A 25,244-nucleotide genomic window follows, 5' to 3' on the forward strand; every position below is an offset into this window, starting at 1 on the left:
CTGTTTGCGCTTTCCTCCTAATGGCCTTAATGTCATCGCAACTCTTATTATGCGTAATTCATTGTGTCGGAGAACATGTCCCGCAAAACCTTGTATTGGTTTTAAACTTAAAACCATCTGGAAGGGGTTTTATACTAAAAGCCCTCAAGAGGGGGGAGAGGTAAACTCAAAACTCCCTTTGGCTACGCTCATAGAATTTTGTGTGTCTCTAGTTTTCTTTATTTTTATATTGAAAGGTGATTTTAGATTCAAACCCCACTGGAGAGGGGTTATGAATCCAATCAATTTAAAAAGATACTGATACAACTGATCAGAAAAAGGTGCACACATTTCTTAACTTGTTATTCTAATTTTTAAAAAGTTTATATTAAATTTGTGTCACAATTTCTCCCACACCCAATCTAGCATCAAGGTTAAACTTTACACAATTATTTGTTGTATTTACCAAAACATTAATCAATGAGAAAAAAAATTAGACAATTAATTAATTATTGGTAATTAATTATTTTGTTTGGTATTGAAAAAGGGCAATAAATGCCATTTATTGAGAGGTGTTGCTGTCAATTTGTTGTCATTTCACTTATTACATTTTGTACAAAGTTTTTCTACCTATTCCATTCTCGAATCAAGTTGAAATTTTGCACAATTATTTGTAATTGATGACAATACATACAAAAAAATAATAATAAAACCAAATAGTTCAAAAATTAGTGGCAATTAATTAATTTTGTTTATATAGTAAAAAAAAAAGGCTAGTTCCTGCAGTATTGAGATTTTGCAGTTCTTCCTCGAAAGATTTTTTTTTTAAATACATTTGTACATTTTGCATCTTAATATTTTTAAAGTTGAAACACATCAGAAATAAACAGTAATTAAAACATATCATAGAGGAATACTTGTACACATTAAAAACAATTGTTTTAATTTCTACTACCTTTGTTTTTACTACCTTTACTATTTTAACTATGAATAGACCTTGTTTTTAATGATTAAACTGTATGGAATGTAGCTCTTGTAAAGGAGAGTAACCCTTGAAGGATTACGGGCACGACATGGCCTAACTTGTGCCGATGTGCCAAAACTCGAAGATCCAACTCTCACTCGATTTCACTGCAATACCAATATAATATAAATTTCTCCAACCTATATAGTGGAATGTTTTTCCTTAAAACATTTTTGTATTACTTATCTTAAAAAAACAACAACCTATGACACATTTCATTCAATGTAATAAATATATGACTACAAAATCAAATATTTATCAAGTAATTGATCTGGTCTCATACAAGCTTTGAAAGCAACACTTCACATGGTCAACGAAAGACATCAGATGGACATTCGCATCACTGTTTATCTTTCGTTAAGTACGGCGATATTTAAAAAAAAAAATACACTAGTCACTCTTACCATTTCATCCAAATAGTTTGTCTTAGAGATGTTTGCAGTCAGTAGTGACTAGAATGAATATCTTATACATGGTTATAGCATAAATAATAGAATATTGCCATTGTTAAGCTCTTCCGCGGTGATGAGGACTTGAAATACACATAAACTCAACTTGAGGTAACATCTAACTCAATACTGGAACAGATAACACCGGAAAAAGGGCCAACAATCGATAAAAGTATTCGACTCTAGTGTTGAACAACAAAGTACGTGTAATACCAAAAAAGGGAAACCGTCGAATGTCCTTTCTTCTAGCCGTCTATAAAATCCTTATCTTTACTTCAGTATGAAAAGCGTCTTGTCTTCATCAAATCCTAGAGCGTTCTTACTATTTAAAGATCTGTCACGTCACTTGTCGCTAAGTAAAACTTTCCCCTTATTCCCGAAACAAATACTAAATTCTAATCATGTCATAACACCATCTTGAATAGACATGTTTACACAACAATGCTATACTATCAGCTCTTCATGAGAGGCAGTACAGCTGTCTTACGGTAATACCGGCTAGACATCTCTATTAAGACTAAGACTAAGACTGCTTTATTGACCCTTAAGGAAATTTGTTGTGATTACAAGGACTCTTTCTCATATAAAGACAACATAACAGAAAAATACACATAAATACAACAGAAACAACATAAAGAGTTCATTCACTACACACAGTTATCTTGGTGCATTTCATGTTCCATGATCAATGAGTGGCGATGATAGAGTCTGACTGAGTGAGGTACGAACCAGTTTTTGTACCATTCGTTCTTGTTTTGATTGACAGCAGTCGCCCACTTCGCGACCACCTGACGTAGTTCTGATGGAGCGGGTGGCCGTTGTCTTCCAAGATTTTTTCGATTTTTCTTAGGCACTTTTGTTCAAAAAGTTCCTTTAAGTGTGGCAATGTTGTGAGTGTAATTTTTTATGCTTTTTTTTTATTAAAGAAAAAGCACACTTATGCAACCTGTAATGAAGTACTACTGACACTGGAGCTAGTTTCGAATCAAGGATTATCTTAAAACACACATCATAACATGATAATGAGAGCAAACAGCAAAACATGCAAACATCTCCATATAACGTGGAGGATGGGACAGAATATCATTCCTAATACAAACAGTCTGGATCAAATCCTAGAGCGTTCTTACTTTTTAAAATCTATCACGTCATTCGTCACTAAGTAAAACTTTTCCCTTGTTCCCGAAACAAATACTAAATTCTAATCATGTCATAACAACTCCTCCTCCTCTGGGAAAAGAAGGCCACAGGCCGGCCATCTTGGTTAGGGGGTAGCTGCTATGCTATGCTATAGCTATGCCAGAAGCATCTGTCTCCACTGTTAGCGGGCGATTGTAATCTATGATGTAAACAGTGGATTGCTCAAGCTCATCCTTTAGGCCTGGAATGCTTGTTTGAGTTTTGTTTTACTTCCCTTGGTGGCCTGATCGTGTTCTTCTACAATCTATGAGGCAGGGACCTGGAGCGAAGCGGGGAAGGCTGCTTATATCTAATGTTCTGCTTTGTTTCTTTTTTAATTTTTTTTTTTATTTTTTCCTCTCCGTATTTTCAGAAACATGTTTAATTTTTTTTTATATATTTTTTTCTTAAATAACTCAAATATATATTTTTTTCTCATTTTTTTTTTAATTTTATTTATTTACTTATATTTTGTTTCTTTTTATTTTATTTTTTTTTTGCTTTTTTTTTAAATTATTTTTTCCTTTTTTTGTAATTGTTTTTTTTTTTTCTCCGTATTTTCAAATAAATATATATATTTTTTTTAAGCTATTAAAATTCTCAATTTTTCATATTTTTTTTAGTTTTTATAGTTTTTAGTATATTTGTATGTATGCATAGTTTTTGTTTTGCGACCCTTCTCCCACTGTTACATCTTTACACCCCTTTTATTTCTATCTCCGCGAACGTCTAGGAAAGCATCTTTTGAAAATGAGCACGCTATTGAAAAGTGTAATTGCCATTGGTAAATAAATGAAGCAAAATTGTTACATTTCTGCCCGTACGAGATTGTAAGGCCCGGCCTTAGGCCATTGCAACCTATGCGGCAGCAATGGGCCCCACACTTTCATACACCTCGCGCAAATACTAGGTGTAAATTAGTAAATTGAACAATTATAGATTTTAACAGGGTCAGCGTTCCCTCAACATCCCGATTTTCTAGCTGCTCCCGGAAATCTCATGAAATTGTAAAATACACGAAAAAGTCCTGAAAATCTACTGAAATTTATAAACTTTCCTAAAAACGCATACAAATCTCTTGAAAAATAGACGAAATTGTCATTTTGGGATACCTTTCAATATGAAAAACGCTAATCCTACGCGCGAATAAAAATAGCAGGCATTGTAAGTTTTCATTTCATAAAAATGTAATAACAAAGCGATTTCTAACCCGAACCAGAAGTTTCGATTCATAGTTTACTTTAATTGTCACTGACATATAAATAAAAATAATATATATTTGGCGGAAATCGTTCTTCTTGCTAATGCAAACATCCTTACTAGTTTGGTTTCTAGAAGCGCGCACCTTCTGCACTAGCCTGGATGGCGGTGCGCATGGCGGAGTTATAAAGATATACATACATACATATATATATGTATATATATCAAACCACTCTGAAAGGGGGGTTTAACTCAAAACTCCTTTTGGCAAAGCTCATAGCATTTTGAGTGCGTAATTTGCTTTTTTCTTACATTGAAGATGTATTTTTTAGCTTCAAACCCCGCTTGCGGAGGTTTTAAACTCAAAACCCCTTTGGCTAAGCTCATAGATTTCTGAGTTTGTAATTCTCTTTTTTTTATATTGAAGAGGTATTTTTTAGCTTCAAAGTCCACTGGAGGGGAGTTTAAACTCAAAACCCCTTTGAATACACTCATAACATGTTGAGGGTATAATTTGCTTTGTTTTTAATATTAAAGAGGTATTTTTTACCTTCAAACCCCCCTGAAGGGGGGTTTAAACTCAAAAACCATTTAGCTAAGCTCATAACATTTTAGTGTATAATTTGCATATTGAAGAGGTATTTTTAGCTTCAAACCCCGCTGTAGGGGGGTTTAAATTTAAAACTGAGTCAAAACCCATTTAGCTACGCTCATAAAGTTTTGAGTGTGTAATTTGCGTTTTTTTATACCGGGTATTGAAAAAGTATTTTTTGCTACTGAAGAGGGGGTAGGGGTTAACTCAAAACCCCTTTGGCTACGCTCAAAGAATTTTGGGAGTGTAATTTTCTTTTTTTATATTGAAGAGGGGGTTTATCGTAAATTTTGGAGGGGGTTTAAAATTCAAAATCTTCCTTAACTGTAAAAATTTGGGGGATTGTCGTTTGCATTTTTTTTTTGTTTTGTGTTATAGAATAATGGAATTAAACGGCGAAAACCCCTGGTAGGGGGTTTTAAACTCGAATCCCCTTGGTAGGGGGTTTTAAACTCAAAACCCCCTGGTAAAGCGTTTTTAACTCAAAACCCACCTGATAGGGGTTTTAAACTCAAAAACTCCTGGTAGGGGGGGGGGGGGGTTAAACTCAACCCCCCCCCCCCCCGGTAGGTAAAACCTCTTTTGCTGTGCTAGGGCAAGTGATAGTTTAGTATTAAAATCTCACCTAAAATAAACAAAATTAAAGCAAAAAATCAGTCACTAAATTCTGATCCCCCCCCCCCGCTACGCTCATGATATATATATATATATATATATATATATATATATATATATATATATATATATATATATATATATATATATATATAGTGTCATAACCCCGCCATGCACACTGCCATCCAAGACAGTGCAGAAGGTGCGCACTATTAGTGACTAGGTAGGATGTTGACATTAGAGGAAGAAGAGAACGAGTTCCGCCAAATTTTAGCGCCGAGATGAAGATGCTGTGCTCAAGACAGATGTCCTTTGTGTTTGTCATGTCTCCATGTAAATTAACACCTATACCTCGTTGAGTTGCCTCCCTTCAGTTATTACATTGGTGTTGAAGTGGGATTATAGACGACTCAACGAGAATGGCATCTTTAAAACAACTAGACCAACTATTACTTAAACAGCTAAGGCAGGAACTTTGTTACAGACGCCTGAAGCTTGGTGGTACCAAGGAGGTGCTTACAGCTCGTCTCCGGCAAGCCCTGATAGATGAAGACGAAGATCCAGAGACCTACCTATTTGAAATTGAGTGTATTGCAAGTGAAAGGACAAACAGATTAATTTGATAAAATGGTGTCTCAAGCGTACGGAGGAATAGATTCGTCAGTGAAGGAGCAGTTGCCTGTAGACTCGTTGATGAAGAAGTTGCTTGGTCAGGACTGTGATTTTTCCTCAGGGTTTTTTCCCGAAGCCTTTCCCACGTTTAGGTACAGACGCAAGGCAGCGGAGGTTTGGATTCCGCGTTTTTCTTCTCCTAGATGGGTAAAAAACCAAGGCTAACGAGCCCCTCCTGCCCGAAGCTGACTGATTTAGGCAACAGTTGCTTGCCTTTGCCCCTTCTCCTGTCTGTGGTAACGGTTCCGCCAGGCTCAGTATCTGAACGTGAAGGCCAGGAGTTGGACTGGTTGTCAGAGGCTGTTTGAGACGCATACTATTGGAAGCCTTTTATAGGTAATGATGGACTTAAGACCATTACCACTTTCGGCGTTACCAACCTTGAGGAACCAAACACTATAAAATGTCCTAAATATAGACCAAAAAACATTCTAAATAAACATATTTTCTAAAATGATACCTAACAATTAGGAAATATATATATATATATATATATATATATATATTATAAAGTAGAATGTGAGAGGTATGTATGTATGGATGTATGTTACTTATAGACATCAAAACCGCTTGACCAATCTTGATAAAACTAGGCAGGAATGTTCCTTGGGTACCAACTTAGACCGTAGTGTATGTATTGTAGCCCTAAAACAAACTTAAGACCCTCAAAAAAAATAAAGTTGTCCGACTCTATTAAAGCTATAGTATTTTATGGATCTAGGCCATGTCTACAATGTTGACATGAGAAAAGATAGAAAGGATTTAGACCTAGATCTAATTTTAAGAAATACACTTTGCGCAGATAGTTTTTTACTTTGACACATGAAAAGACAAAAGAAGATCCATTGATTTCATTATATAATAAAATTAACCTTCAATTTTGTGTTTCAAAAGCATTTTTTACATAAATTAGTTCCTTATATCTGTGACTACAGATTTCCTGACGAACATTCTTTCATTAGACAATACCGTAATGAATCGAGTACTAAATATTAATCCCATCCCTAGATCTAAAACTCTAATTCAACTCTAAGATGATAAAACTTCTCTTCGCACAGATAGTTTTATACTTTAACACATTAATTAAAATCCATTCATTTCATATTTTGATCAAATAAACATTCAAATTTGGTTTTCTAAAGCTACATTCGTTTACGAAAGCTGCGAAGCCGAGTTGAGATAGGCCTAGATCTATATTCATTCATGAATCGCGTACTAAATATAATTTCGTTTAATTGTTCACTTTATAATCCCATTCATTTAACAAAGCTATCGCTCTTTTCGTTTTTAATAGATAAGAATGTATCGACTTCGGGTAAACCCATTTTCGCAAAACTAATTTTATTTTCGTAGCGAAAGAGAAATAACGTGAAAGGATCATTAGCTAACTTTAACATACATCTAAATCCAATCCACTAGATTATTCAAAAGCATTTTTTACATAAATAAGTTCCTGATATCTGTGACTACAGATTTCCTGGCGAACATTCTTTCATTAGACATTACTAAATGGTTACACATTAACACATCTCTGTACTGAGTCTATTCCTAGGCCTAGGTCTAAAACTCTGATTGAACTCTAAGATGATAAAACTTCTTTTCGCAAAGATAGTTTTATGCTTTAACACATAAACATACTAATTATTGTCCATTCATTTCATATTTTAATCAAATTAACATACAAAATTGTTTTTCTAATGCATTTTTAATACATTCGTTCGCTGTTCGCTAAAGCTGCGTAACCGTGTTGAGATAGGCCTATATTCATTCACGAAAAAAAGGTCACGCATGCGCAGCACAGAAAGAACTCTATAAAAGCCAATTTTTAACTCTAGATTAGTGTAGATTTAGATCTATGTCTACCTCAAGATCTACTTTATACTTTATACACATGAACATACAAAATAAAGTCTATTCATCTCAAATTTTAATCAAATATATGTAGGCCTACAAGCAAATGTTTTAATTGAACAAAAAAAAATGGATTTAAGCCTATTAGTTATTTTGATTTGATAGCTTCGTTCACACTATTTTTACATTGACAAATTCGCTTTACTTATTACATTATTATTTCGTTTAATTGTTTACAAAACACTCTTATCTTATCTTATATAATACAGACGTTACTTCAAAAAAGAAGATGATTACGTCCTACGCGTCATGCATTTAGTCATGCATATTAACCAATGACTTAAATTCTGCCAAGTCACTGGTTTTCCTGGCTAGCTCAGGCAACCCATTCCATGCTCTAATAGCACTAGGGAAGAAGGAGTATTTGTACAAATTTGTCCTAGCATATGGGACGAGGAATGTGCCTTTATCTTTGTGTCTTTCAGAGTATTTTATTAAATTTTGTTTTTGTATTTGAAGATTATGGTTCAGTGTTTTATGTATGATTGCTACTTTACTTTTGAGCCTTCTGTCCTGAAGGCTTTCTAAATTTAGTGATTTTACTAAAGGTGTTACTCTAGTCAAATGTGAATATTCGTTTGTTATGAATCTCACTGCTCTATTTTGTGTCTGTTCCAGTTTCTTAATGTTTTCTTGAGTTGAGGGGTCCCAAACGGAGGATGCATATTCTATTATTGGCCTAACCAAGGTTAAGTAACATTTTAGTTTTATGTTCTTATTTGATTTATAGAAATTTCTTTTAATAAATCCTAATGCTTTGTTTGATTTTTTTGTAGTTTCATCAATATGTGGATTCCATGATAGTTTTTCATTTATTATAACACCTAGGTATTTTGCGTTTTTAGTCTGTGATACTGGTTTGCCATGAATAAGATAAGTGGAATTAATTTGTTTTAGTTTTTTTGTTACTCTTAACAACTGACATTTTTCTGGGTGGAAAGACATGCTCCAATTTGATTCCCATTTCTGTAATTCATCTAATTCTCTTTGTAAAATATCTGTGTCTTGTGTTGTTTTTATTGTTCTATATATTATGCAATCGTCTGCAAATAATCTGACTTTTGTTCCTGAACTAATGCAATTTGGTAAATCATTTATGTAAATTAAAAATAGTAGTGGACCCAAGACTGTACCTTGAGGTACACCTGAGTTTACTGTTATCGGTGTTGATTTAGAGCCATTTATTATTACAGTTTGTTCTCTCCCTATCAGAAAGTCTTTAATCCACTGATGCAGTGGACCATTAATGCCGAAATATTTTAATTTTTTAAGCAAACTATGGTGGTGAACTTTGTCAAAAGCCTTAGAAAAATCTAGTAAGATAGCATCTATTTGTTCACTATTATCTAAACCTTTTGAAAAATCATCAATTAGTCCTATTAGTTGTGTTTCACATGATCTATATTTCCTAAAGCCATGTTGGTATGGTGTGAGGACATTATGTTTGTCTAAGTGGTTTATGATGTTGCTACATATTATGTGTTCTAGGATTTTACATGTGATGCTGGTAAGTGATACTGGTCTGTAGTTCCCTGGGTCAGATTTTTCTCCTTTTTTAAATAGGGGGGTGACATTAGCTTCTTTCCAGTCCTTTGGTACTCTGCCCTGGTTAAGTGAAGCCTGAAAGAGTATTTTGAACACTGGGGCTAGCTCATTACTTAGTTCTTTGAGTAATCTAGCTGGAATACCATCAGGTCCAGAAGCTTTATTTGGTTTGGTGTTGGCTAATAGTTTTTGAATTCCATTTTCTTGTACTACTATATCTTCTATGTTGTCTACTTGGTTCAAATTCAGTAATATGTCTTTGTCTCCTGGGGCTGAGAATGCTGATGCAAAGTATTTGTTTAGAATGTTTGCTTTAGTTTCATTATCATTATGTATTATGTTATGTTCATCTTTTAATGGCGCTACTCCTGTTGTTTCCATTTTCTTAGACTTAATGTATGACCATAGGTTTTTGTTGTTATCTTTAGATATTACATTGTTTATGTATTCACTCTGCAGCTGTCTGCTTACTTTTTGGGTTAAGTGTTTAATTTTTATATACTTTTTGTAAACTCTTTCTGCATTAGTTTCTTTAAATTTTCTATAGAGGTTTTCCTTCTGTTTACAAAGCTTCTTTAGTCTATTATTAAACCAGCATTTATTTATTTTGTTTGATGTGTATTTAGTTGGTATATGATTTTCTATTATGCTTTTAAGATGGTTTTTAATGAAATTCCAGAGGTCATCGACTGGTTGGTTAATGTCTTTTTCTAATAAGAATGTTTGTTGAAAGTTTAGTGCAGCTTGGTGTAGTTGTGTTAGGTTACATTTATTCCAGAGTAAGATTTTTCTTTTGAGTTTTGTATTGGCTACTGCTTTTATCTGACTGTGTATTTTTATGATCTCATGGTCTGATAGACCAGGGATAATTTCATAATCAACTACTAATCCAGGTCTGTTGGTTAAGAAGAGATCTAATGTGTTGTTTAATCTAGTTGGCTTTTTAATGATTTGATCTAAACTTAGGTTGTGTAAAGTTTCTATGAAAAGCTCATTTATGTCCTTAAGGTTTTGGTGTTTATCTATGGTTAGTGTTTTCCAATTTATATCAGGTAGGTTGAAATCACCCATAATCCAAAAAACTGCATTTTTATTTGTCTCTTTAAGTGTAGTAATCTGATTACATAGTTCCTGCATGTATTCTAAACTAGAATTTGGTGGTCTGTAAATGCTGCCTATTATTAGGGATGTTGAGGTGGTATTAATTTTACAAAATGTTGATTCTACATTTTTTGAGTTAGGTAAGGTAATTTCTTCTGCTATAAGAGTGTTTTTTATTGCTAAAAGAACTCCTCCATGATTATCAGCCCTATCTTTTCTAAAAATTTCATAATTACTATTGAAAATTTCTGCATTATAAATTTCAGGATGCAGCCAAGTTTCTGTTCCTGCAATTATGTCTGGTTTCTCACATTCTAATAAAATTTCTAAGTCTGCTGTTTTGTTCCTAATGCTTTGAAAATTTATAACTAAGGTTTTAAGGTATTTTGGTATTACTTCTTTAGTAGGTTTGTTTAGTGAGGCTGTTGTATTAATTTTAGTAGATTTAGGTTTAACAGGAGTGGATCTGGCTAGTGGTTGGTGAGTTTGGTTCGGGATGGTGTTTAGGATGTTGTATGGGTTAGAAGTGTCCGCATCAAAGGAATCAAACAGTCCTGATGTAAACTGAGGTAACCCACACGGTACACAGTGCCATGATGCGTCTTTGTTGCCTAAGGCATAATACACAGGTGTATTCATATGGAGACATGATGCATGGTACCATTCATCGCACGTGTCACATTGAATGGCTTTCTGTTTCAGGGTGCATATTTTTTTGCAGATGTTGCATCTATCTTTAGATCTAGGCCCTGGATTTGACTCTACATCTCCTGCCATTAATATTAACAGTGATAGGTATTTATTTCTGCTGTGTCTGATTGAGAACTTCCATTTGTGATGGGTAATCTTCTTTAATGTTATAGATGTGTATGTTAGGTTATTTTTGAAGTTGCATTGTTCTAAAGTGTGATGATTGATTATGATTGTTGTTTCCTTTTTAAGTTTAGTGTTGACAAAGGTAGATCTAGTTCTGTGTTCAGCTAGTGTGCATTTGGTGATTATTAGGATAAATAGCCAGAGCAATTTCATGATGACTGTTCTTGATTTTAGTTTTTAAAGGAGTCTAGTCTAAATCTAGTTTAAGGTTTACAATGCCTAAGTTAAGTCTAAATCTAAAGTGAAAGCTAGTTTACAATGACAATTAAATCAAATCAAATGGTTTATTAAATTCAAAATGTGGACCTAGACTAGATCTAGATTCTAGATCTAATTCTAGATCAATATATTTACGTGTATAACTAACTACATAGAATATTACTATTAGTTATTATTAGTAGTATTAGTAGATGATTAGTAGATCTAAAGCCTTAATTAAAGTCTAAGTCTAACACTAGACAGACTAGATCTAAAATCTAAGGATATAATAATAATAAATTTTTATATATACTAGACTAGATTCTAGATCTAATAAATTATAAGGATTAGTGAGACAAAATAGTCCTAAGCTAAGAATTGTTAATTTGAATTAATTAGTAGAAAAAATGCTGAATTAAGTTAAATATATAATTTAAAGATATTAGTTTATTAGTTAAATAGCTTTTTTAATGAATTTGGTTTGATTTAATACAACAAAACGAAAAATTTAACTCATCTCTGATTACAGTAAACAGGGAGCAGCCATCTTGCCAAGAGCGCGTCACTCTCATTGACTATATCGAAAGTAATGCGCAAATAAAGACCCGCGGGTCGCGGGTAACATATGTCTAGTATATATCTATACTATAAAGTAGAATGTGAGGTGTATGTATGTTACTTATAGACATCAAAACCACTTGACCAATCTTGATAAAACTTTGCAGGAATGTTTCTTGGGTACCAACTTAGACCTTAGTGAATGTATTGTAGCCCTAAAACAAATGTAAGACTCTCAAAAAAAATAAAGTTGTCCGACTCTATTACAGCTATAGTATTTTATGGATCTAGGCCATGTCTACAATGTTGACATGAGAAAAGATCGAAAGGATTTAGACCTAGATCTAATTTTAAGAAATACACTTTGCGCATATATTTTTTAATTTGACACATGAAAATACAAAAGAAGATCTATTGATTTCATTATATAATAAAATTAACCTTCAATTTAGTGTTTCAAAAGCATTTTTTGCATTAATTATTTCGTTATATCTGTGACTACAGATTTCCTGGCGAACATTCTTTTATTAGACAATACCGTAATGAATCGCGTACTAAAAATTAATTCGTTTAATTGTTTACTTTATAATCCCATCCCTAGATCTAAAACTCTAATTCAACACTAAGATGATAAGACTTCTCTTCGCACAGATAGTTTTATACTTTAACACATGAACATACTAATTATAGTCCATTCATTTCATATTTTATTTCATAAACATTCAAATTTGGTTTTCTAAAGCATTTTTAAGAGACTACATTCGTTTACGAAAGCTGCGAAGCCAAGTTGAGATAGGCCTAGATCTATATTCATTCATGAATCGCGTACTAAAAATTATTTCGTTTAATTGTTCACTTTATAATCCCATTCATTTGACAAAGCTATCGCTCTTTTCGTTTTTAATAGATATGAATGTATCGGCTTCGAGTAAACCCATTTTCGCAAACCTAATTTTATTTTCGTAGCGAAAGAGAAAAAACTTGAAAGGATCATTAGCTAAGTTTAACATACATTTAAATCCAATCCACTAGATTAGTAAACACAAACTTAGACCCGCAGGCCGCGGGTAAAGTCAGGCTAGTACATATATATATACCTTATCAAACACCCCTTTTAACTCTGAATAGGTTGAATGTAAAGCAAAGGAAGTGTAAAATAAAGGACTTAGATTATTAAAACATTTTAAAAATACATTTTGTTTGATATTGTATACAATGCGTTCGATATCCTAGTCAGGGAAAAATTTGGCGTACCTACTATATTCCTCTTTGATATTGTTATGACTCTTCATTGCGCACTGTCATTTGGCACGATATTGTGTACCATAGGACAGGATGGAGAAACAGAGGAAGTCAAAGATGGCCGATGTAAACAAGTGTTGTTATTACTTTATTACTAAGAAGTGTCGTTATTACTGTAACTCATATTTGTTATCTGACTTGGGCGGAAATCGTTCTACTTTCTAATGTAAACATCCTTCTTAGTCTGGTTTCTAGAAGTGCGCATTTTCTGTACTATCTTGAACGGCGGCGGTGCGCATGGCAGAGTTATAACAATATATATGATGGGCGTAGTCAGGTCTTTTTTTGGGTGGAGATGGGGGTTGGGAGTAATTTTTCTCCTCCACCCCCACCCCTACCAATATATATATATACATGGGAGAGGCCAGATTGGGTGGGATATTCAACACCTCCCCCCTTTATGTAATCCCCCCCCCTGCAGGGGTTGGAGGAGTGGAACTTTATGACTGATTTGTGATTTAATTTAGTTTATTTTAGGAGCGATTTTAATATTAAACCATCACTTGCCCCAGTGCAGCCTAGGGTGAATTTAAGTTTAAAAGCCCTTCCAGAGGGTTTTACGGTTTAAACTCACCTCTTCTATATAACAAAAACATAATAATAATGCAAACTACAATCCACAAATTTCAAGAGCATAGCTAAGGAAGATTTTGATTTTAAAACCCCTCCGAATTTTTTTTATACGATAAAACCCATCTTCAATATATATATACTGAATGTCAAATGGCAAGACAAAATACCAGATACTGAAGTCCTTCGAAGAGCGGGCCTGCAAAAAATCCATACAACCCTGATGCAGTCTCAGCTGCGATGGGCAGGACACGTCTGCAGAATAGAAGACCTCCGCATCCCTAAAAGACTCTTGTAGGGCCAACTAAGCTAAAGAAAGAGCTCGAAAGGTGGTCAAAGAAAGCGCTTCAGGGACACCCTCAAAGCTTCTCTGAAGGCGTTAATAACAGACCCAGCCACACGGGAGACAGAGGCACATGACAGAGCATCATGGCGTCGCGCTGTGAAAAACTGGCGCACAGGTTGCTGAGGAAAAGAGAACCACGCTGGCAGAAGAAAAACGCCAGAGAAGAAAAGCAAAGCAAACGACACTAGCTCCAGCTGGAATAACCTGCCCAGTGTGCAGCCGAACATTCCGGGCTCACATAGGTCTCACCACCACATGAGGAGGCATAGAACCCCAGTGCAGAAGAACCCCAGAAGCCCTCAGCCCCCTGGATGACAAAGTGGTCATCATCGAACCACGATGGACGAACTATATGGTGTCGTTACAAACCACTAGCCATAACGATACCAAAACTTAAGTATTTCAATAATTCATTAATTTTAATTACATAACCCCTCAGAGGCGCATGACATTGGTTGCTTTTTCCAGCGGCGCATGAAAATTACTAAATAAATAAAGTTCCCTTTGCAGACCTTCCAATCTATAGGAATCTATATGTTCAGGTGATCTGTTTCTTTGGCCAACACTGGACACTGGGTGAGTGTCATATGCTAGGCCTAAATCAAACCAACACTACACCGACACATGGACCGTAACTTCACTCTGACCGTAACTTCACTCTGACCGTAACTTCACTCTGAAACGAAACAAAGCCAACTTAAATTTAAAAAAAAAAACATAATTATTTTCTCCCTATAAACCTAGATCTGGAACAATTTTTCAATCTAACAGACACTAAGAAATAATAATCGATGAAGCTCTGTGATTTCTCATTATCATAAATCTATTGGTTCTCCAAGGTCAGTGGCATGTCACAATAACCCAATGATAATCAAACAAACAAAAAAAACTGTTGATTTATTTACCCTGTACAATTAGGCAGCCAGTCATCCAGGGAAGATGGATGTCCAAACGTGTAAGCTAATGGCTTCAAGCAAAACAGACCGCATGTTCATTAGTAAAGTCTGCTCTTTCATAAGTTACAATAATGCATTTACTATGTCCACCAGGCTGTTGTGCCAGCAGAGGCGTCCACCAGGCTGTTGTGCCAGCAGAGGCGTCCACCAGGCTGTTGTGCCAGCAGAGGCGTAGCTAGGATTGGGGCGAATTAGAAAATCTCCTCGGGCCCCCACTTGAGGGGTCCCCCAAATGAGTGTTTTTTTACATTCAATATTACGCAAAATGCAGGGACCGCAAAGAGGTCAATCCCACTCAACGCATCCCCAAATGATGGCGAATTCCTAGCTACGCCACTGCCTACCAGAATGTATGAATCCCATTTTCTTGTCATGTGCAGACATATTTATAGTAAAAGCTAATTTAATTTTCATTCACTCCGTTACAGTTTCATTTTTTTTTTAAATCCATAGTACTGTCTTGTGTGCTCGGATGTGAAGAAAGGTACTTCTGAAATATCTACGGTGTAAACCTGCAGATCAGTCCTTCGAATCTTCTGTGTGATGTTATAGAGCAATATGTTTTGCATTAAGCCTTAATAGCTTCTAAGATATGATATCATTTGCCTTGTCTGTATTTGTTGGTTTCATAGTCTTTGGTAAGTACCGCTCGGCATAATCGCCTGTATTTTTAATATGTGACAATTTTTTTTTGTATATTAAAAACGGGTACCTATGTGAGGAGTATTATGGTGGATTTATATTTCTGTAGTTATAACCAACACTGGTAAGTAGTTGGTACTGGCGATAGGCTCGCCTTGGAGCGTAGCTAGGAAATTTCTGTCATTTGGGGGCCCAGGGGGCTTGACCTTTTGGGGGCCCTGCATTTTCCGTAATATTTAATATAAAAAAAACACTCATTTGCCCCCCCCCCTGAAGTGGGCGTCCGGGGGATTTTCAAATTCTCCCTTCTCCTTCCCCACCCTAGCTACGCCACTGGACGCTCCCCCCACCCCCCGCACCCTCAAAGGGATCCTGCAGAATGAAGATTGCTTTGTTACAATCGTTTCGCCATACCAAAATGCGTGTTCTCTGCCATGCATTCTAACGTACCGCACTAATACGACATAGACACAGAGTGGCGGAATAATTGGATCACTTTTTAAATACATTCAGGCCTCACCTATGGCACACACTCTGTGACCAGCATGCTGCTATAAGATCGTCTTAGATTCAATCTTAACAAATCTGCATCTGGCCTTAACTTATCAAATGAAAAATTAAGGAACAGATTATGTTTGGCAGGTCACCTGAAAAGAAATGCCTGAGAACAGAGGATCGAAGATTGTTCACTGGCTAAAACCAAAAGTCGCCCCAGAGTGGCTTGATGACCTTGTCAGGGTTGTATTAATGCCTTAGCTCGTTTACCCAGGCCCCTGACATTCAACAGGCACCTTCGTGCTTACAAATAAATAATAATTGACTCACTGTTGACAATGTAACTGTTTAATGACATGAAAATAATTAATAATGACAACTGATGGAGTAATGACATTGAATCTAAAATATTCGAATATTGTGGTTATAGTAATTAAACGATAGTTCTGCACCTTGCTATCCCACAACGCCACACGTTCAACACTGGCCCACAGCCGATAATAAACTCCAATGTAAATCTTGATAATCCTAGAACTAACTCCCTGTAGAGACATAAGAAAAGACAAATTGAAAGTTCTAGTCCCAAAACACTAAGGCAGCGAAACAACTTCGAAATGCAGTAATGCCTTAAATATTCACCCTAAACAGGGGAACACAGAAGAATCTCAAACACACGTTACACCAGCATAATAACAAAACCACTCCATAAACTTACAAACAAGGCAACCAAGAAAGTGCGTTCAAAAATTGTGAACTTAATAAACATTGGTGCTAGAATGCCATAATCTACCGACACCGACAGACGTAGAGGCAGATCTACAACAGCTACAAGTCCGGGCATGGGGACGTTAAGTACGGGATAGATCAGAATGGAGAGATGTGCTAAAGCAGGCCAGGGCCTTCCAAGGGCTGCAGCGCCACTGGGATGAATGGGTGAAAAAATTAAGGTCACGTAAAATATAGATACAATGGAAATATGGAAACATCTCCAATTATTGAATAATTAATATTTTTTTAAAGATTGTATTAAGAAAAAAATTGCTGTCTATTTATTGATTTAAAAAAACGAAACAATATTGTGTACATCATATCAGGGCCAGATGTAAGTAAGTGGAGGCCCCATAGCTGTATTTTTGGACGCCCCTACACTTTTTTCGATAGCTTACATTAAAGTCCATTTGGTATTAATAATAATTATTATATCTAAAAGTATGCCGGATTGGATAAGTAGAAAAACACATTCTTCTAAATTTCATTTTATTTTTTTATTTTTTTAATTTTTTTTTTTTTTTTTGGTGTTTTTTAGCAAAATGTATATTTCTGAGTTTATGAAGGGTAACGTTCCGGTTTGACTAACTGCCGTAAATCCGGAGCTACATTTAGGGTTAGGGTTACTATAAGCGGTTACTTCTTAACCATGACAGTGTTGGCAACGGTCTAGCAGACTAAGGGATAGGTAAAGGTAAAGGTAAAATCCAGTTACTTTTCATAACTCATAAGATATCTCATGTGATCACGAATCAAGAAATGGATATGTTGTCACAAAAGCGGAATAATGATTGTAAAAAAATATTATATATTATTATTATATATTATATATATTATAAAATCTTATTACAAAAATCAATAATCTTTTAGAAATGCTAAGTGTTAATTTAGCTGTAATGCTATAATTGTTTCAGGTGAAGAGTTTCCGTTTAGTGATATATTTCACAAAATAAGTAAAAGTAACTATACATTGTGGACTAACAGGACTGCTATTAAAGTCCGAAGTAGAATGGACTGTGCTAGCAGATGTTTAATCACTAACAGGTGCAGGGCTTTTACATTTGAGGAAACTACATCAATGTGTACTTTGGGTAAGTTCAAATGTACAAATGTGTACTTAAGGTATAAGTTGGTGAATGCGTAAACTCACCCAAAACAAGGGTCAAGAAAATCCTTTAAGAATATCTACCAAGGACAACGATAAAGCTATCCAATATTAGATCCAAGAAGAAATTGAAGAGCTGACCAAAATGTAGCTTGCTTCAGTCTATCAACATGGCGTACGAATGTGTACTTTAGGTATAAGTTAGTGAGTATCTTTAAGCCTTAGTGAGAAAAACCTGATGTTTACTACACTGGCGAATCCAGGGGAGGGGGTGATAGGGACGATCGCCCCCCACACTCGGCCGACCTCCCCCCTCCCGAAGGGGGGGGGCGGACGAATTTTAGTATAGAATTCAGACAATGTTTATACGAATTTATTACTTATGTTAATAATATATACTAATTATTTATATTTCAATCTATTTTTAGATTTTTCGCCCCCCCCCTCTAGTATGTTGGCCGATTTGGTTGGGTCGGAAGGGGGCGATGATATCAATCTAGCCCTCTGAGTGAGGGGGGGAGGTGGTCCTATTTTTATGGAGAATCATAGTATGTGAACAAAATTAGTTGAATATCTATATAATATAAACTGCGTATTGATATGTGAACCCAATGTGTATTATGTCGTACCACACTCTTATCTCAAATTTTATCAATAATAAATTTAAATGAAAAAGGGTTGTACCAGGTGGGAGGGGCGATACATGCAATCGCATTTACCCCATCGGACAAACCAATACTTTTTCTTTTTGTATTATAGTTAAGAAATTACAAAATTAAAAATATCTGTCACTAATTTAATTTATATATACTATAAATTAAATTCTTATATCGAGTCGCCTCACCCCTATTCTTTAATGCCAAATGCAATCTTTAGCAGAAAATATTAAAGGAGCGAGGTTTAATCGTTTTCACTCTACCGCCCCTCCCATAGCCAGACAGAGTTTATGTAATTTCACATGAATTTATCATAATTATTTTAAGAAAGACTTTGCATTGGAAAAGTTAGAATTCAAACGAAATTTTTCAGTATAAGAGTCATGATTTGATGAGTTCTAAACCCAAATAATGTTTTCATAGTCGCCTTTTCCCAACCTTTACTCAATCTGATATTTTTCTAGTTAAATAAGTTTGGGACTATAACTCACAATTTATACTCTAATTTTATTGAATATTATTTATCGAATCATTTTTTTTCCGGCGGCGATCCTCAAAGCCAAAATCTAAATATGTGGGGTATCTTTTATCTTTTCAAGGAACAAATCGATTTTATTTGCAATGTATTATGGGCCTATAAATTCATTTTAGAATATTTTTTATTATTACAACTTTTTTCAAAAGGTCCTTTTTAATAGGATGAATAACGTTTTTGGCGTCGGGGCTTCCCCCGAACTCCACTGATGAATAATGAGCTGTAGGTGTCAGGAGAATGCGTTTCTGCAGTGAAGAATGCAAGAAAACGCTTTTGTTTTGTTTTTCGCCGAAGGTTGAGAAATGCTGCTTTCCTGCCAGCAGGAAAAGGAATTCAAAAAACCGGCTTCCGGGGCAGAGGTCAACTCGATACTTTGCTGACCGATGCTTGGTCAAGCTCAGCCGACCCGTATATCATGTCCTCCCCACGTTTATGTATAGGGTTAGGGTTTACTGGGCGTTAGGGTTAGGGTTTGAAAAAAAATCGCCCCCCCCCACTCCAAAGTTCTGGATCCGCTAGTGCTTTACTATAGTTAAACGTTAATGTGTAATATTGGTATAAATTAATGTGTATTTTATGTTCTAGTTAGGGTACTTACATACCAGACCTCTAGACCTAGGCTATGGTCCTCCTGCGCCGTTGGGCACATTAGGGGGCAAGCAATCTGGCAATGTCTGAAGCCTCCTCCCACAGCCATCTGCCGGTCCTAAACCCGGGTAAGAAAGGAGGAGGCTTTGACTCGGAGCTAGCCACACCACCCTGTAAAACCACTATAACTACTGAAACTGCAAACTTGAAACATACTTCTAGAAGAACAATTAAGTAGTCTTGCCAACGTATGCCCATTATATGGCAAGGGGACCTTTGATGGAAGCGTTTGAGGAGCCTTAGATGCCTTCCATGAAACACCCAGGTCTCAGAACCATTCAAAACTGTGGTGTGTATCACTGCTTAGTAGACATTGATTTTTGCTGATAAGCAAAAAGACCTATTCCGCAATACTATCGTTAAAGGCTCGTAGTCTTGGCCAGACGATTAATTTATTTCTTTGTAAATTACTTTCTGGAGAACAAATTCAAAGCAATATCTGCTGTAGCTCACTCTTTGTTTTTTCTGACTGAGATGGGATTCTAACTCAATACTCGATAGGTAGCCTAGCAGTTTATGCTATTCAGCAACAGATCCCACTTGTTTTCTTTGTTCGTTTTACATTATCTATAATTAGTTAAACCATCATTAGTTAAACCATCATTAGTTAAACCATCATTAGTGAAACCATCATTAGTTAAACCATCATCAGTTAAATCATGATTATTGAAACCATGGTTGGTTAAAGTATCTTTATTTCAAACATAATTAGTTAAACCGCCTTTAGTTAAACGATCTATAGTTAAAACATCACTATTGAAGCCATAGCTGGTTAAACCTTCATTACTTAAACCACCTATATTTTAATTATCGTTAGTTAAACAATCGTTAAAACAGCCATCGTTAATTAAACCAAAGTTGGTTAATTCACCTTTCTTTTAACTATCTTTCATTTAAACATTGTTACTTAAAACATCTTTAGTTAATAAGTTGTAAGTTAAACCTTCAGATCTAACTTTTTATTTAATAATATAATATTGTTGGAATGACGTATTGTTATCATTATTTTGAGTAACTTAAAGTGATTTCTTCTTCTTTTGAAGGTTTCTGTTCTCAGTCTAATTCTTCTGCTCGAAGTCAGTCTGTAGATTTGTACCAAATACAACGTAAGAAATGCAACACTTATCCAGGCTTCAGTTCCAAGTCTTATGGGAGTACAATCGCGTGTGTATGGCAGTCTACTGAGAGACTCAACTTTACTATGGCTAGATCTGACTGTGCTGGTACTTGATAATAGTTCCATTATTTCAAAGACTTATTTTTTAAAACAACATTATATCAGGGACATCCCTAGAGACGGTGTCGACCGGTAAGGTCCACACCCCCCGAACTCTCTCGGTAACGTCACTGTAAGGCTATATATTGAAAGAAACGTTTAAAAATGTTTCAAACAAAGCTTATATTAACTGTAATTGTATGAATTAGTTTGGTGGAAGCTCGAGGGCTCAAGCTCCTCAAGCCAACACACTAACCATTCTGCCAACGAAGTTCTTATGATATAGAATCTTTCATAACTATCTATTATTAATTTCCAACTTTTAAGCGACAAAGTATAAAGGGGACTAATTCAACTTATAACTACACATCATTTAAGCATAATTTCTTTCCTTTGTTAATTAATTAACTACTTTTTTATAAATTATTATTGTTTTGTCAGGTACAGCTAGTACAGCTACAAGAAATAACTGTGCAAAGTTTCAACTTAATCCTAGAAAGGGCGTGGGAGAAATAACGAGTTCAAACTTTTTACCTGTCAGACAGACAGAGATAGAACGAAAGAGCGGGTGGGTTGCAACAAGCTTTGAAAAAAAAGTTCAGACTCTAAGTTATCGGTTGCCTACTGAATGAAGTGGTCGTCTCCTTTCCATGAGGTCTAAAACAGAAAGATTTAAAACTTTATCCCACTTTCGGTCGTATTCGAATCTATATTGTTATTGATACAGTAATTACGCTGAAAAGGGGGGTCAATTGTAGTCAAACTGAATTTCCATTTGATTGGACCAATACAAATTATCTTATCTTTCTCTTTTTATTATACCGCTATTCAAGTCAGAACTTCATGGATTATTAAAAAACATGGACATCTAATCTAAAACAAAAAAACGTCTCTAACGATTAGATCATTATAATTTTTCAAATTAAAAAAAAAAAAAAAATAGATGTAAATTTGGCTGGAGACTATATCTAGGTCTAGAGCCAACATGGCGTAGTCAGCCGTATTACCGTAATTATGCCATAACTGAGTACATTTTAAAGTTGCTTCTATTTAATTGAAGCTCAAAACCGTTGTTTATATTTTAACTTAAATCTAATATAGATTACATCTGGATTGTAGATCTAGAAGTAGACCTAGACTAGATCTTAAGAGTTATAAATACGAACTTGAGGTCTAGTGTTAGATCTAGATGTCCATAAACATACCAATAAATAGTCGCAAAAGTATACCTCGCTCGCCGGACGCAAAAACAAAAATTGTGTAAGTTCAAACAGCGGACGGTTTTATGAGTCCGATACCCTAACTGATCCGCATTTTTTTTTCATTAGTTAATTATATTTGAAGTTAAATATATTTTTTTTTAATAAAATATTATCTATGTCAATTTTTACTTAACTATAGACTTTTGTTACGTTGAGTATAGTTAGATAGATAGATAGTTAGATAGATAGATAGATAGATAGATAGATAGATAGATAGATAGATAGATAGATAGATAGATAGATAGATAGATAGATAGATACATAGATACATAGATACATAGATACATAGACAGATACTTAGATAGATACATAGATACATAGATACATAGAAAAAGACAGACAGACATAATGTTTAAACAATCTAATTTCCTTTGAATCTGAAATATCACTAAATCTGTCTTATTTTCTTACCTTTTCTTTAGGTTAATGTACATCCCCCCACCCCCATTTCCAACATTTCTCCTTAACTCTTTCCCTTTTGTTTCTATGTTGCTGTATTTTAGTCTTTAATAACTTTAAAAATGTAAAACAAAAAAAAGAACTTAGTTAAAGAAAATTACATTGCAACCAAAAAGGAGATTTTCCTTGTTAAAAATGTAATGTACGAAATCCCCCAGTGTCACACTTAAATTCTGAGTCAATTATGCTTTCGTTTACAGCAAAAGGAGCAAGTCTCTTTACAGTGAACACATTTGAAAAGTTGCAGATTGCTGGGCTACTGCCTGGCAGTTACTTAATAGGTTTGAATGACAACGAGACAGAAAAAACATTTGTATTTGAGGTAGATAATTCAATCCTTGACGAAAGCCTTAAGCAACAGCTGTTTGCATCAGGTTGGTTATATCTGTATGTACTTTTTAGAAAGCTTACATTAACTCACTCTGTCTGTCTGTCTGTCTGTCAGTCTGGCTGGCTAGTAAAAAGTTTGTACACGTTATTCCACAGAACACCCAATCTCGGATCAAGCTGAAATTTTGCACAATCATTTCTTTTTAAATGACAACACAAGAATCATTAAAAAAAATTAATTAACTAATGAACTATTGGTAAAAAATTAATTCGTTAGGTATTTCGAACAAGGGAAAGAAATTGTACTTGACTGAAGTGGTGCTATAAACTGAAATAGTCCCCTTTATAAGTCGCCACTTTAATGTAAGTTTGAAACAATAGATGAATAAACAATCTTCTATTTTCATATGTCGGCTTGAGGAGGCTTTAGCCATGAGTTTAGATTCAAGTTGTTCCTTATTTTTTTATATAAATGCTTTAAAAAATGACTACGCTAAAATTCACCCTAACCCTAACCCTTTCTTTTCCTTTCCCTTTCCACTTTATCCCAACTGAGCCAGAAAAGTGATAGGATCATATCACATTGAGAGCGATAGAAGGATGTTAATAGCGCTAAGCGAAAATAATTGATACAGCTATTTATCACAAATTTAATTACGTGACTGGCCCAAACTAATCTATGTAACTATAATATGTGTGTGCATTTTTTTTATACCATGTTATATGTTTCTCTAGTTTGTATATGTAGCTGCGTTTTTATTTGTGTATAGATTTATCAAGGCCGGACTTAGGCTACTGCAATCTATGCAGCCGCAGTGGGCCCCGCACTTTCATAGTCACCGCGCTAATTCTAGGTGTAAATTATTAAATTAAACAATTTTAACTTATTATTGCAGGGTTCCCGCGGACTCCTGATTTTCCAAGAGCTCCAAAATTGTAAAATATAGGAAAAAGTCATGAAAATCTCCTTAAATTATTAAAATCTTCTTAAAACTCATAAAAATCTCCTGAAACAAAGACATAATTGTCATTTCGGGGAGTTAATCAATATGAAAAACTTCAATCCTACTCGCGATTAAAAAAAAACGGCATTGTCAGCTTCCATTTAATTAAAAAGTAATAATAGGGCGAATGTTAACGAAAACAAGAAGTTCAAATACTGTTCAAATACTTAATTTACTTTAATAGTTACTGGAATATAGATATAGAATCTATCTCGATCTCTTACAAAAAAAATCCAAAGTTATATTTTACTAGTCGATAGTAAATCTAAAAGGCAGTTCTGAATGTTTATCGACTTTTTGTTGGTAAACTACTATCTACTGTCAAGTTAATTTGACCGTGATTGTGTACCTATTATGTATAAAATGCAAAGCCAAAGAAGAATTTATTTTATAATACAAAATCTTAATTTTCACTTATTATCCTTATCCTTAACCAGACTGAGCCCCGTGCAAACCGTTTTGCATAGGGCCCCGCAATCTCTAGGAGTGGCACTGATATTTATATTTTGTTTCGAGCTTCTTTTATGAAACAAAAAATCAAGAAAAAAAAATAGAATTAAAATTTAAATTATCATTTTATTTTGTTATATATATGTTTTCATGGCAGGTCAGCCAGATGATCTATACTCTGACGAAGACTGTGTAGTCTACGTAGACTATTTCAGAGGATTGAATGACATCTCTTGCTCAAGAAACGAAATCTACGTCTGTGAACAATTCTGTTTTATCCCTTAGCTAATTGTCTTTCTTACTTTATACAACTAAAAAAATAAAAATAAGTAAGCACCTGATTTTCTGTTTAATTCATTTTTGTCCAAACTTAGTTTTTCTTCTTTGTTTTTATTTAGGGTCTTCTTGCTTCTTTTAGCTTTATTTAAACTATATAGAATTCGAACACTGGATGGGTATTTTAAAAAGCAGCTCAAACGATTACCTTTAATATATGCTTTTAAAAAATTATTATTTATGCATTTTCACATGCCATATTGAACCGATCACCAACAGTGATCAATAAATTAAATTATTATTATGTTAGATTATAAATACTAAT

General features: G+C 34.7%; 1 protein-coding gene across 1 annotated transcript; it reads left to right on the top strand.

Moving 5' to 3' along the window:
* The first annotated feature begins 15,545 nt into the window (after positions 1–15,545).
* LOC129923976 (uncharacterized) lies at positions 15,546–24,984 on the top strand. Its single transcript, XM_056017426.1, has 5 exons — positions 15,546–15,711; positions 17,893–18,069; positions 20,966–21,145; positions 23,060–23,233; positions 24,801–24,984. Exons 1-5 carry the CDS (start codon positions 15,666–15,668, stop codon positions 24,926–24,928), a joined length of 705 nt encoding a protein of 234 aa, XP_055873401.1. The 5' UTR covers positions 15,546–15,665; the 3' UTR covers positions 24,929–24,984.
* The last annotated feature ends 260 nt before the right edge of the window (positions 24,985–25,244 follow it).

Source organism: Biomphalaria glabrata, chromosome 18, assembly GCF_947242115.1.
Source record: "Biomphalaria glabrata chromosome 18, xgBioGlab47.1, whole genome shotgun sequence".
Classification (NCBI taxonomy): Eukaryota; Metazoa; Mollusca; class Gastropoda; family Planorbidae; genus Biomphalaria; species Biomphalaria glabrata.